Source organism: Macrobrachium nipponense, chromosome 8 (assembly GCF_015104395.2).
Source record: "Macrobrachium nipponense isolate FS-2020 chromosome 8, ASM1510439v2, whole genome shotgun sequence".
NCBI lineage: Eukaryota > Metazoa > Arthropoda > Malacostraca > Decapoda > Palaemonidae > Macrobrachium > Macrobrachium nipponense.
Genome location: NC_087203.1, coordinates 72,818,955 through 72,833,731, shown reverse-complemented (window position 1 = coordinate 72,833,731; position 14,777 = coordinate 72,818,955). Strand labels below are relative to the sequence as shown.

Sequence of the window (14,777 nt, the reverse complement as noted above, 5' to 3'; positions counted from 1 at the left end):
AAATTGATTTGTTCTTAGATATAAAATGAAATTTTATTCATACTCAAATATTAACTGAACATCGTTCCAACTTAAATGTCAACTGAAAGTCATTGAAACATAAATATCAACTGAAAGATGTTCAAACCTAAATGTCAATTGAAAGGCATTCATACTTAAATATCAACTGAAAGTCATTCACCCTTGAATATCAACTGAAAGTCGTTTATATTTAAATATCAGCTGAAAGTCATTCATACTTAAATATCAAATGAAAGTCATTCATACTTAAATATCAACTGAAATGATTCATACTTAGATATAAACTGAAAGCCATTCATACTTAAATATCAACTGAAAGACACACCCACTTAACTATCAACTGAAAGTCATTCATACTTACAATACTGTAAACCACTAAAACGAAACTGATATATAAGTATATAAAAAAAATTACATAATTACTTTTGACTTTTATTTTAAGTACATGGAATTCTCTGTTCAAAGAGGCGAATAAGACGAAGACAAGGAAACAAAGAAGAGAAATAAGACAAGGAGACAAAGAAGAGAAATAAGACGAATAAGACAAGGAGACAAAGAAGAGAAATAAGACGAATAAGACAAATAAGATGAATACGACAGGGAGACGAAGAAGAGAAATAAGACGAATAAGGCAAATAAGAAAGTCAAGGAGACGAATAAGACAAGGAGACGAGTAACACAGTTGTAAGATAACTGAACTAAATGTTCTCAGATACATGGCATACAGACATGTACCGCAGGTCTGTACATAAACTCGAGCTATCTGATTCCCTGTAGCCATTTGACAGAACTGCTAAAACTTGCGAGAAAAGGTAAAAAAGATAAAGATATCATGAGTGTTTGTCGCAGTCAAAGGATCACACACGAACGCAGAGCTTATGGCTGTTGATAATAAAAGATTTGACATAAGTAGGTCAGGGTTTACTGTCACATACCTGATTGACAGAGAAATTGACTGATTGCTTTATTGTATACTGGAGGAGTCGGAACATTTGAGGTTATGGATTTGGTGCTGAGATGATAAGGTGATACATTATGTTAGGTATAAAAGAAATACTGCAATATTGCATACTCCAATAGGTTCAATTTAACTATGTGAAGATAAGGTTGGATTTCATTATGTATATATCTATATATATTTAAAAAATCACAGTAGATGCACGTGACTTCATAAATAAACGAATCCCACAGGAAAATGATAGTCAGAAATCCAAGAGCTTTCGTCTTTACTCAGACATTGTCAAGGAGCTAATGAAGTACAATTGGAGAGAAAGGTCTCAGGTACAAAACAAGATCAAGAATACCAGATGGTTAATTGTCAAAAGGGTAAAAATTAAAAGAGATAATCCAGGATTATCGGATATCACACGGTTACAAACCTAAACAGGTTGGACCATAACCGAAATTACAAAGTACCTTTACAGTCCAAAACATGAAAAAACTGAATATATTAATTTTGTTGCTTATATTTATCTACAACTTTTTTTCATAATGAAAGCATCAAGTTTAAAAAATCCAAGACTTAAATTTAGAACATTTCTTTCATTTGACTTGATGAAACAAGATTCAATGATATTCCTTTTAACTGTGTCATTACATGGGATTAAGGCGCTCTTGCTTGAGTCCAGTTAATAGGATGGTCTAAATCTCTCATATGTACGAATAATGCATTCGATATTTGCCGAGTTCTCACAGAATATATGTATTGTATATATGCATACATACATACATATATATATATATATATATATATATATATATATATATATATATATATACATATATATATCATACATATGCTTAAAAATCACAGTAGATGCACATGACTTCATAAATAAGCGAATTCCACAGGAAAATGATAGTCAGAAATCCAAGCGGACTTTCGTCTTTACTCAGACATTGTCAAGTAGTTAATGAAGTACAATTGGAGAGAAAGGTCTCAGGTACAACACAAGATCAAGAATACCAGATGGTGAATTATCAAAAGGGTAAAAATTGAAAGAGATAATCCAGGATTATCGGATATCACACAGTCACAAACCTAAACAGATTGACCCTAACCGAAATTACAAAGTTTCTTTACAGTCCAAAACAAGTAAAAACTGAATATATTAATTTTGTTGCTTATATTTATCTACAACTTTTTTCAGTATGAAAACATCAAGTTCAAATAAACCAAGACTTAAATTTAGAACATTTTTATTATTTGACTTGATGAAACAAGATTCAATGACATTCCTTTTAACCGTGTCATTACATGGGAGTATGGCTCTTGCTTGACTCCAGTTAATAGGATGGTCTAAATCTCAACATATGTACGAATAATGCATTCGATATTTGCCTAGTTCTCACAGAATATTGATGTTGTTTGAGACGTTGTGAAAGAGATTTACCGGTTTGTCCGTAATAGACTTTATCACACTTTTTGCAAGGAATTTCATATATGCAGCCTGAAAGATCTTTAGGAGAATTTTTTATTACTAAACTCTTGACATTAATATTACTGAAAACAACATTTATGTTAGAAAGCTTTAAAATTCTAGGAATATCTAAAAACCTTTCATCATAGGGTAATTTTAGAATGTTACGCTTACTAAATTCAAGTTTGTCATTAGTTGAATAAAATGTTTTTCTAGCTCTTTTCCATGCCACATTTACAAAAGTCCTTGTGTATTTAAGTTTCATTGCATATCATATAGTTTTATTTCAGCGTCAATAAACTGCAGGCTACAGACACGTAAAGCCCTTAGAAACATCCTAGAAAAAACAGAGAATTTAACATTTTGATGATGATTGGAGTAGTAATGAACAAAAGAGGCAATGTTAGTTGATTTTCGAAAGACTGAAAAGGTGAAATTTCTATCATTTCTATGGACAGTTATAGTAAATTTTATAGAAGGGACTAAATTATTGAGATTATTAAGGAATTCCTGGAGATTTTCGTGAATTGGCCAAATACAGAAGATATCATCCACTTATCTAAACCAAATAACTTTTTGGGGCAAAATTCTTGGTAAGAGTTTTGTCTCAAAAAATTCCATGTAAATATTGCTAAGGACAGGAGATAAGGGATTACCCATAGCCATGCCAAACTTTTGTACAAAAAATTCCCCATTAAAACAAAATTTACTATCTTTGATACATAACCTTATGAGACTAATGAGGTTTGCCACACTTACGGGAATGTCATGACGTTCTCATTCCTCCTCCAAATATTCAAGTAAGTCGTCTACAGGCACTTTTGTAAATAGACAACATCAAAACTAACCATATTAAAATCAAAATTCAAATTTAAACTATTCAATTTGTTTATAAAATCAACATTGTTTTTAACATTCGTGTTAGAAATGTTTCCTACCAAAGGAGTAAGAATTTTTACAAACCATTTAGATAAATTATACATAACTGAGCCCACAGAACTAATGATTGGTCTGATAGGGTTATTGATTTGATGTGTCATGACTAAACCATACATATAAGGTAGGGATGCGCATTGCGGTGTAAACTGTTTGATTAAATTATATTATTATTATTGTTCGTGATGTATAAACATTCATACACATCAAGCCTTAACATGGCGTGACCTTGTACACTGATAATCTAACGAAATAAATTGGCACAATACAGAGCTTGAAGGAAGCCATAATGTTTTTAAAAATTTAGAAGAGCTATCCATTATAGAAATAAATTATACATAACTACCAATACTCTTACTTTTAGATAGATTATAACTGGAACTTTGAAACAACATTAGCTATTTATGATAAATCATTCCCAATATTATGTCTCTTGTAAAGAGAACTACTCTTTCGAAGTATGATGTGTATTTTCAGGTACCGTTTCTGTCCCTCTCCTAAAATGGTAGTTCTGTAATATCATTTTTCATTCATACCTCTTGCCAACAGGTTTTATTTTTTATGTTTTTACGTTGTTTTTGGCCAAGGGCTCAAAAATGACGAGAAAGACGACAAAGCATGCATCAAGCTTAATTCAAGCATGCAAATAACTAGATAGGTTTTGTCTTTTCAAACTGAGAAGTTGCTGTTATACAGTGTATTGTTTTCGTGATTTTGCCATTCAGCAAAATCCTTCAGAACAGGTCAAATGATTAGCAACAGAATCTCAACGTGAATTTGACACTACGAAAGAATCGATGACAGTTCAATCTTTTTTAGTCTTTGCATCAAGTAATTTTCATACATCCACGCCAATAATTCTAAATTACAGATATAAAGCAAAAAAACTCAGATATAAAAACGAAGTATGCTTGTCAAGTGATGTTATTATAAAATCATGGTACTGGGTAGAAACAGACTAGTGAATAAATCGAATCCCTTTTAAATAGAAAATTCTCGTCTTACAGGTGGGCAACATAATAAAGAAAATTGTAGTTAAAATACTTAAATGTAAAGTATTTAACATTCCTTGCATAGACGTTGTAATTGCAGTACTCCGACAGGAACCTAGATTACGAGGTAAGTGTAGTCTCATGTCCTGTTTAGTTGATCTCATAGTTAAGTTAATTGCTATTATCAGTTTTCAATATATAACGTAACTGCTGTGAGCAGCGTAGCGAATGTGAAAGAAAACGTTTTTAGTTTTCCAACGTAAATCTGTTGATGGTTTTGTGTGTAATATTTCGAAAGGATTTACATTCATTTGTTATCTATCAAAATTAGACGACAAGGCGTCCAAACAGGAAATTTATTTTGCAAATCCGAGTTGATTCAAGAACTTAAATAGTACTGGACTCAAATGACACAACAACCCTATATATCTCAAAGGAATCATAACCAAGAACTTTCTATTTACAGACGTAATGGTGATGGATTTGGAAAGTAGCCGGCCCATGGACTCAGTAACAACGGTGTCTGAGGAATCTATCCTTATCAAGAAAGTAGTCGTTGCCAAAGACAAGATTTCTAAAGAACTGGAGGAAACCATTGCAGAGAAACTGCGCAGTCTTTAAGAAGATCTTCAACACGTGCCATCACCAAATATACACAAATGATATAGATTTATGATTATGATTTCATTATAAGTTTGCCATTCAATAAAGTCTGGAAATTTTTAAGCACTTTTAAACAAAACCTCATATTTCCCGTATTTCAAAGTATCGTGGTTTTTAAGATTTGACATTTTACTTATAATTTATGACACGAATACATTTAAGTGAGTTCCAGAAAAGTATTTAATTTTTAACATTTCACAATATGCTTAGAAGTCTACATCGCAAATCAAGCTGCAAGCTGTAAAATATGTGTTTTAGGGCAAATAAAGCTTTATCATGTAATATTGGTGATAATGCTGTGATGACATAAAAAAAGACCAATTATAGATATTATCAATAGACGATCTTTAATTAGAAAATTGAGATTGACGACAACATGAGAGTGTCTTTGCTAGTTCTATGAATTTTCAGCACACATTGTTTCGTTGTTTATGCATAGCCAAGGAGAACAAGTAGTCGTCCAAAAGTTTATAAGGAGTGTATGCCCAGTTCTCAATTGGCATAATGCTGTTGTCCATCATCTTGGGCATATTCCATACTTCCGAAGAGGGATGCGTTGCTACCACTTCCACGAGTTCTTTCCTGTTTCTTATACCTTGTGAAGTTTAAAAAGAAATCCTTGATACCTTTTCTCCCCGAATTTCTGATTGGCATCCTGCCACATCTTTACCGCTTTGAACCGAACTCTAATAAATTTCACGGCATTTCTCATGTAAAAGCACAACACATTCACATTAGTTGTGCAGGGATATTTCTTGTCATGCATGTCCAAAGTTAGTTGTTGTTTCAGAGCATTAAAACAAGAAACTTCTTTTACATGAATTGGAATACTTTCTCTTTTTAAGGGGTTTAGTAATTATTTGTATTTGCTCTTTTCTATATCTTAAAATCCTGTAGTTTCTACAATATCCCCTCACTAGAAAGAATGTAGAAAATGATCCTTTTTAGTATCCTTTATTTGCCTGGTTAGTCCTGCGAAATATGATTAACTCTTAACTTGTGAATTAGTGTTTTATATCCTTTGCTTATGCTTATGGTGACCGTTTGGAACTCCTCAATAACCTTTATAATTAATAAAGACAAATCCTATGATCTAGCCCTGTAAGATCTAAATTAGTTTGCTAAGTGGCATTTTGGAACTACTCAATAATAATCTCCAATAAAAGATAGCTCTTTCTTATTCTTTTGCAACACTTATATCTAATGACCTTTTTAGCATAAACAACTTTCCTCGAAATCAGCCACATTCTCTCTTAAGAGGTTAAATTCTGATTAATACGCCCTTAAAGGTCCATACGGCATTAATTAGATGGGGCTCTTGGTCAGAATGGTGGAAATATCGGTTTTTCTTTAGGTCGTCTGTAAATCCTCATTAATAATAATAATAATAATAATAATAATAATAATAATAATAATAATAATAATATCCTTTATTTCGGTTCAGGGCCATATACAATGAATATACAAAATACACAGTAACATACACAATCTAGAAATATGAGTCAACATGATAGGAAAAATTAGTAATCGCACTTATCCACAAAATAGCTGAGGTAGCATAAAAGATAGTAATCATAATACTGGTAATAGTAATAATATTGGTGAGAAAAAAAAATGCATTGAGAGTTATAACAGTTAGTGCACAGATTATATAACTTAAATTTCAACTAGAGACCTTAGGTGGTTACAGTAGTCAGGTCCAGAGGGCTAAATACATAAATTGAATGTATAAAACAAAAACTTTAACTTGATAGTAATCACAGAAATAATGAAAAAATAAAATATCAGCATAAATATAATAATGACAAAATCTGCAGATGACATCTTGCTAATACAGAGATTAAGTCCTTTAGGGGACAAAGGCCTCATTTTCCCATCTTTCCCACAATTTAGATCTTCTTCTTGCTTCACTCCTTAGGATGCTTTGTATGAGCGAGTTGCCGCTGTTTCTCACTCGGGTTACCAGGCTGGACATTGTTCGCCTTACAATGATTTTTAAATTGTCCAAGTGGTTTTCTAAGAACATCTGTGTGGCGGAGTGGTAGCGTGGAGTGTTTGTGAGGCGTCTCAGAATGCCATTGTGCACAACAGTGATACGTCTCATGGTCTCTCGGGTATAGTTCGTCCAGAGGGAACACCCATAGATACTGTAGCAGTACGAGCGGAAGAGCAGCAGTTTTCACGTCTCGGTGACAGAAGGCAAACCTCCTTGCAATCATGTTGCCAGTTGCACATAGTTTACGACGCCTCTGTTCAATGTCTGCCGTATCTTTTAGGTCGCCGGTAATAATGTGACCCAATACGGAAATTCGCGCACAAATTCCAGCCGATGGTTTCCGAGGAAAATTTGTGTTCTGCAATATGCTTAAGCGATCTCGGGAGCAGCGACATGCACTGGGTCGGTTGGTTTCGTTGTAGATTATATCAAATTCCTCTGCATATTGGCGGCAAATGTCGATGAGTCGTTGGAGGCCATGCACTGATGGGGAAATCAGAACCATATCGTCGGCGTAACAGAGGTTGTTTATAGTTGTTTCATAGACAGTGCATCCGATTGGGAGTGAGTTCAGTTTGACATTCAAGGCATCTGTGTACGTATTAAACAGGTATGGAGAGAGAATGCCCCCTTGCCGAAGCCCGTTTAGGGAGCCGAAGGTATACGATAATACGTTGCCCCATTTTGACACGGAATTGCTGTGTGGAGAACCAGCAATGTAAAATGCCAATTAACAGAGGGTGACTTATAGTACTATCATTGTCGACTTTGCTTTTCTCCTGAACATCTGGAAGTAGCAACTACTCTTCAGTATAACGATTCAGGATTCCCAAGACATCCTTCGGGCCTAGAATGAGATATTATGAAGCAGCAGTTTCTCTCGGGTAATTATGAGACCCCTGGAAGGAACTAGTACTGTCGAAGTAACAGTTCAAGAGGACTTTTATCAATATCGTAGACGTCATTCCTGCCTTCAATCAGAAATTCAAAGGAAACAGAAGCTTTGACAAACATTTGTCTAAATTTGCCAAACTACTCCTCCGGCCTGAAACGATACAACGGGAAGTAGCATCACTAATATAATCATTGATGTCTAGGACTTAATCATGGCTGCTAAGACATCCTATGAATAACACTGTTTCTGGTATGAATGGCATTTGGTCAGATTAAGGATCCTTGGCGCCAATGACCCAGGTCCCCGTGACGCTCGATAAATTGCCATAAATCAACTAAGTCGCAATGAGGCTCGAGACCCGAAACCCAACGGAATGAGTAACCGACTTGCGCCTATAAATGTTCAGATCTTAACGAAAATAATCTTCCTGATCAAAATTCTTTAACAAAAACACCTGCTCTGAAATCACCGTTCTAGTCTGTCGATGACTGTAAAGCATTTTGATTGCATGTCATTTCTTTCCGGTATTGTATGTATTTGTTTTTCGCCTTACGGCTACTACACTCAAAAATCTCAACAGTGCACTAAACATTTTTTCCATTTCCATATGAATGATGGGAAGTGTTGAATAGTTATGATAAAAGTAAACATGGTTAGGGTTAAGGAAAAATATTGTTAATGATCCTGCGGCAAAGTAATGTGAAACAATAAACAAGCAGCAAGAGTAAGCCGAATTTTGTGACTTGTGGAACTGAAGTGTACAAAGATGGAACGAAGAAAAAGAAAATTCAGTTAGATGCGGGAAGATGCAACTGACGGGAAATTTAAAACTAAAGGAGACGAATAAGAGAACTGTAAAATTACTGAACTAAATATTCTCAGATAAATGTGCACATATCTGTATATATACTACAAGCCTGTAGCTACATATACTCGCACTATCTGATCCTTGTAGCCATTTCACATTAATGCTAAAAGCTCGCGATAAAAAACAAATGAGATTGACAGATCTAGAGCGTTTGTGTCTTTGAAGGAAAGCACAGCTTATGAATGCGATAATCTGTGATGTGATTTGACTTAATTAGGTCGGGGTTTAATGTCAAGTCCTGGCTGATAAAGAGATCAATTGATTGCGTTACTGTATGCTGAAGGAGTCGCAATATTTGTGTTTACTGATACCGGTAATGCATTGGGTGCTATGATGATACGGTGAACTAATAATGCTTGGTAAAATCGAAGTACTGTAAATTGTTATATGTTCAGTTATATATATATATATATATATATATATATATATATATATATATATATAATATAATATATTTATGTATATAGATATATATATATATATATATATATAGATATATATATATATTATATATCATATATATATATATATCAAATGAGGGCGAGAGAGAACTGTGGTTATTACCCTGTAATAACAAATGCGTATGTTAAAGGTAACTTTCTTGGTAGAGTACTGGTTCAAAATGTCATTATAACTGTAATTAAAATGAGTTAGTTTGATCATTAGCAAATGGGAACAACTTATAAAGTATATAAGGTATCTTTATTTCCCCCAAATTTTCAATACTTCACCATCGCATAGAACACACTTCATAAACCCTGCATTCTCCGGAAAATCATATCCATAAGAAGGGTCTTTGAAAAAGGGATTGCTTAGTAGGGTAATTCAGATACGTCATGCAATGAGACTGTTTCATTATTTAGGCAATTTATTGTAATGAATAGCCAGAAAATAAGGACTACTCTCTCTCTCTACCCTGGAAAACAAAATGATAAGAGATGACGTCAAATTTACTGCTTAAAATTACACCTACCCTACGGGTATACCCTCAACGAAGCCACGCCCCTTCCCCCATCAGACCCCTTCCCTCCTTCTCCCAGAACCAATGCAATGTCTTAAGGGTATATAAAGAACCCAGCACTGCAGTCATTCATTAGAGACACTAAGACACTCAACGACTAAGCAACTTATTTGCTGAATTGTCTTTCACACTCAGCATTTAGATACGTAAGTTCTGTTGCCTTTTGTCTATTTTATATCAGTTTCTTTTGTTCCTAAGTCACTCGGAAATTTTTCAGTCCGTGATAATATATAATTTTTGGGGTCATTTACTAACCTTAGTTTTTCAGGTAACAATGAAGGCAGCATTGAGGAATGGACTGTTGCTACTCGTAACAATATGTCAAGTGAGAAGTTCGGTTTCTTTACCTAACTTCAACGATTCCATTTTTGCTGTGACCAATAAGACCGAAATTGAGATCCTCGACGATGACGTTGACTTACTGTTGCGGTCTGTCGCCGATGCTCTTCCCAGGTATTTTCATTTGAAGCGTTTGAACTCAAAGATATCTTACTATAGATAGTTCAGTTACGCAGTTGTTTTGTTCTGTTTAATTCTTGATTTTCAATTCCTCATTCATCAATGTCCCGGAGGCAGTATGCAAATAGTGTATGATAGCGATTTCATCTTTGGAATCTTCATGGGCTTTGATAACCATGATGGTATTCGTTCCGTCCAGTGGCTCTGAGTTTCTCCACCATGGCCACTCTGATGTTTTGTTGTGAGGTTATCAATTTCATTTCTAAGAAATGCTAAATAATAAACTACTATGCCACTACTCACTTTTCAGGGACCTTAGGGGGCCGGGTATAGAGTTAGGGGTCAGCACTCGAAAAAGCTTCTCCTGGTATGGGATCTTATCACACTACCGTCTTAGCCAGGGGATAAATATTACGTACAATGCTGAGAACCGCTTTCCCTAAAGCATACCTTTTAGCATGATTCCGAGTTACAATGAGAATTCACTATTCAAGTTTTAATTACAATCTAAAAACACTTCTCGTTGCTCTTAATTATTTAAGCCTTGTTAAAAATATTAGTCTCATTTCTTATTTGCACTTGATTATCGTTTACTTTGCCTTTAACTTATTTCTATAATGGTGACAGTACATTGATGAGGCAGGTGGTCACCAACCTTAAATGAGTTAAAGTTTTCCATCAAAATTAAAAGAAAGGTGGGGCAGACTTACTTCCTATTATAAATGATATAAAATAGAATGAAAGTCAGGCTTCATGTATATGTTTTATCGTATCACGAATATTTCCGTTTCTTAATTCCCATTCTTAACCTATCATTATTTTATAACTATTTCTGACAGATCTTTAACCAAACACCACTTCACAGAAGTATAATTTCCAAAATATTTTCTGATGCATAGTCTTTACGACCTAAAATTATTGATGAGTAGCTTTCTATTATCTAAATGTTACTGACGAGTAACCTTTATCACTTTCTAAACCTTACTGATGCATAACTTTTATCATCTTCCAGAATTATAGTGGCATAACCTTTACTAGTTCCTAAAATTAATGCTGTATAGCTTTCTAAATTATAATCAGAATGATAGATAATCTTAATCACTTTTTAATAAAAACACTGATTGCCTTTCTAAGCTTCTACACATTCTGATGCAGAAACTATATCATTTCTAAAAACAACCCACAAATAGACTACCCTTTATCACTTTCTACACATTTCTGATGTCTCTGACCTTTTGAAATTTCCCAAAAGTGACTGAAACGCCAACTTTCCTTCTCCCCCACAAACACCCAGCGAAATGAGACTAGACAACGCCAGTGAAGCGCCAGACGAAGAGTGCTCCTTACACGGTCTCCGGAACAGCGTCAAACGCAAGGGAGATGCGGCTGTCCTACAAGTCACTGACAATGAAGTCCTCATATCCTTTGACGTCTCTATGAACGAGACGGAAGTTCGATGCGTCCGGAAGGAAGAAGACAGGCCCCCAGTCGTCCTAAGGCGCAGCTGGTGGAAGAAAGTGCGAGAGGGCGTTAAGAAGGTGAGTCCTTCTCGACTGGATTAGATTGACTGGTTTATTCATTGTCAAATGTCATCGCAACAACAGAGGTCATTGACAATGGACGAACATTCAGGCTATGATTATTAAAAAAAATGTAGCTTTATCTTAACTTTGATGATTGGACCAAAGAACAGGGTATTTGTTTTTTTCAAATGAATTTTATTATTGTTATCATTCATGATAAACCATAACATATAGATATATATATATATATATATATATATATATATATATATATATATATATATATATATATATATATTATTGGTTGAAGCATCCAAGGCCCAATTATTAACACTAGAGTGCAGTCAAATATATTCTAAAACTAATATTTTAGAAGATTAGAAACGATACTCTAAAAGGGACAGCATTCTTTGAAAGAATAATTATCTTTACAAGACATAGTTTGAGAATGATATAACATAAATGATGATGTTTCAAAGTTTCAATACTACTTATAATCTGTTTGAAAGTAGGTATATAATCCGTTGTATACAGTTTTTTTTATATAAACGGTTACACCTAAGTGTTGGAAAGTGCACAATACCACTCCATGTAAAGTTATAAACTATAAGATATCTTCTGTTAAAGATTATCAAGCTGATGGTTTTATTGGTTGGATGATATATATATATATATATATATCTATATTATATATATATATATAGATATATCTTATATTTATATATATATATATATACATCCAACCAATAAAACCATCAGCTTGATAATCTTTAACAGAAGATATCTTATAGTTATAACTTTACATGGAGTGGTATTGTGCACTTTCCAACACTTAGGTGTAACCGTTTATATAAAAAAACTGTATACAACGGATTATATACCTACTTTCAAACAGATTATAAGTAGTATTGAAACTTTGAAACATCATCATTCATTATGTTATATCATTCTCAAACTATGTCTTGTAAAGATAATTATTCTTTCAAAGAATGCTGTCCCTTTTAGAGTATCGTTTCTAATCTTCTAAAATATTAGTTTTAGAATATATTTGACTGCACTCTAGTGTTAATAATTGGGCCTTGGATGCTTCAACCAATAATCTGTAAAAAAAAAAAAAAAAAAAAAAAAAAAAAAAAAAAAAAAAAAAAAAAAAAACAGACGTGAATGCGAGCTGGGACCACCTACATACTACCACATCTCTTGGCGACAGTCATTTGTTGTTATTGGCTCAGGACTCAGAAATGACGAGGAAGAAAAAACCAAAGACTTTCTCAAAGAGTTAACTCAAATACCTGAATGATCAGATATCTTTTCTATAATTTTTTAAATTTAGACGTTTCTGTCATTCAAAACGGTGTTTTTCATGATTTTGCCATATAACAAAATTCCTGCGGAACAGGCCAAAAGAAGAGCCGCATCATGTCAACTTGAATGTTGTCACTGACGGGAGAATCGATAAAATCTCAGCCATTGTTAGTCTTCGTTTCACGTAACTCTCAGATATCCACACCAACATCCTTACGAGTGTTATGCATAACGATAATTGAAAACACGTTTGTCTGGAGTGATGGCATTACAAAATCATCCCACTTCCATGATTTTGAAATAGCGTCACACTTGCTGTGATAGTAAAATTAGGAGTGATGTCTTTACAAGGAATAGAATAGTGAGCAGACTGAATTCCATTAATGAAGGAAATTATCATTCACAGGCGGTCAAGGTGGTGGCAACCGATTTTGCTGTGAAAGTCGTTTTAAGTACAGTACTCCTCGACGAACCTAGGTTGCGAGGTAAGTGTAGTCTAATGTCTTTGTATTTGAAGAGATACTGAGTAACTAACTACTTTTTTTATATTGATTTATCAATTTCTAACTCAACTGCTCTGAAATAGTGTAGAGAAATAAGAGAGAAAAAGCAGTTAAATTCCAAATCTGATCTGTTAATAATGTTATGTGTAACCTGCTATAATTATTAAAAATTTTCTTCGTAACTATCAAAATTAGGCAGTTAGTCATCCTTATGGGTAAGTTAGTATGCAAATCCGACTCGACTGAAGAACCTAATGAGTACTGGACTAAAATTGCAAACTAAACTTATCTCAAAAGAAACATAACCAAGCACTTCCTATCTACAGACGTTAGGGTGATGGATTTGCAAATTAGCGGGTCTGAGGGCTCAGGAACCACGGTGTCCGAAGAGACTGCTCTTTTGAAGAAACTCGTCGATGGCAAAGAAAAGATTTCTAAAGAACTGGAGGAAACCATATCAGAAAAGCTACGCAGTCTTTAAGGTGTGCAAAAAGGCATGCGCTCAACAAACGCAAATAATTAATGATTCATGATAACGATTTCATTTTGATTTTGGTCAATCAATAAAATATTTAAGTTTTAATCATTCTTTAACAAAACCTTTTTTTCCCCTTAGTTTTGAACTCTGGAAATTTTTAGCTATTATTATAGTAAATCAATATTCTGAAGATAAATCCTATTCATATGGAACAAGCCTATAGGGGCCATATGGACTTGAAGTTCCGCCTTCCAAAGAATGTGGTGTTTATTTGAAACGAATTACAGAATATAAAGTACGTGTAGAAAGAAGCGAGCGGCTATTAGATAAGTTACTTAATTATTTATTAATATATTAATAAATAAATAGGTACAAATATGAATAAGTATTAAAGTACAGAGTTAACTGTTGTAGGGTAGCAATGCTTTGCATTTTTGCTTGAGGTTTTGAGGTTTTAATTGCACACCATGCTCAAGGAGACTGTTCCACCGTCTAACGGTGTGAGGATAAATAATCTCTAGAACTGGGAAGGTTACCAGTGTGGCACATTTACTGCATATTGGTGCAGCTGTTCAGCAAATCTGGTCGTTCCTGGCAGGAAAAGAGGACAAGAAATCTATTGTGACAGCAGAAGATCTGTTAGAATACAACAATGACCACGAACCACTCTATCTCAGATAATTCTCTGGTAGAAGTA

The 14,777-nt window shown here is 34.0% G+C and overlaps 1 protein-coding gene across 1 annotated transcript; it reads left to right on the top strand.

The window, feature by feature from the left end:
- Positions 1–9,854: 9,854 nt before the first annotated feature.
- LOC135223292 (uncharacterized) lies at positions 9,855–14,185 on the top strand. The gene is made up of 5 exons (XM_064261764.1): positions 9,855–9,958; positions 10,081–10,265; positions 11,566–11,809; positions 13,506–13,584; positions 13,929–14,185. Exons 2-5 carry the CDS (start codon positions 10,087–10,089, stop codon positions 14,081–14,083), a joined length of 657 nt encoding a protein of 218 aa, XP_064117834.1. The 5' UTR covers positions 9,855–9,958; positions 10,081–10,086; the 3' UTR covers positions 14,084–14,185.
- Positions 14,186–14,777: the final 592 nt, after the last annotated feature.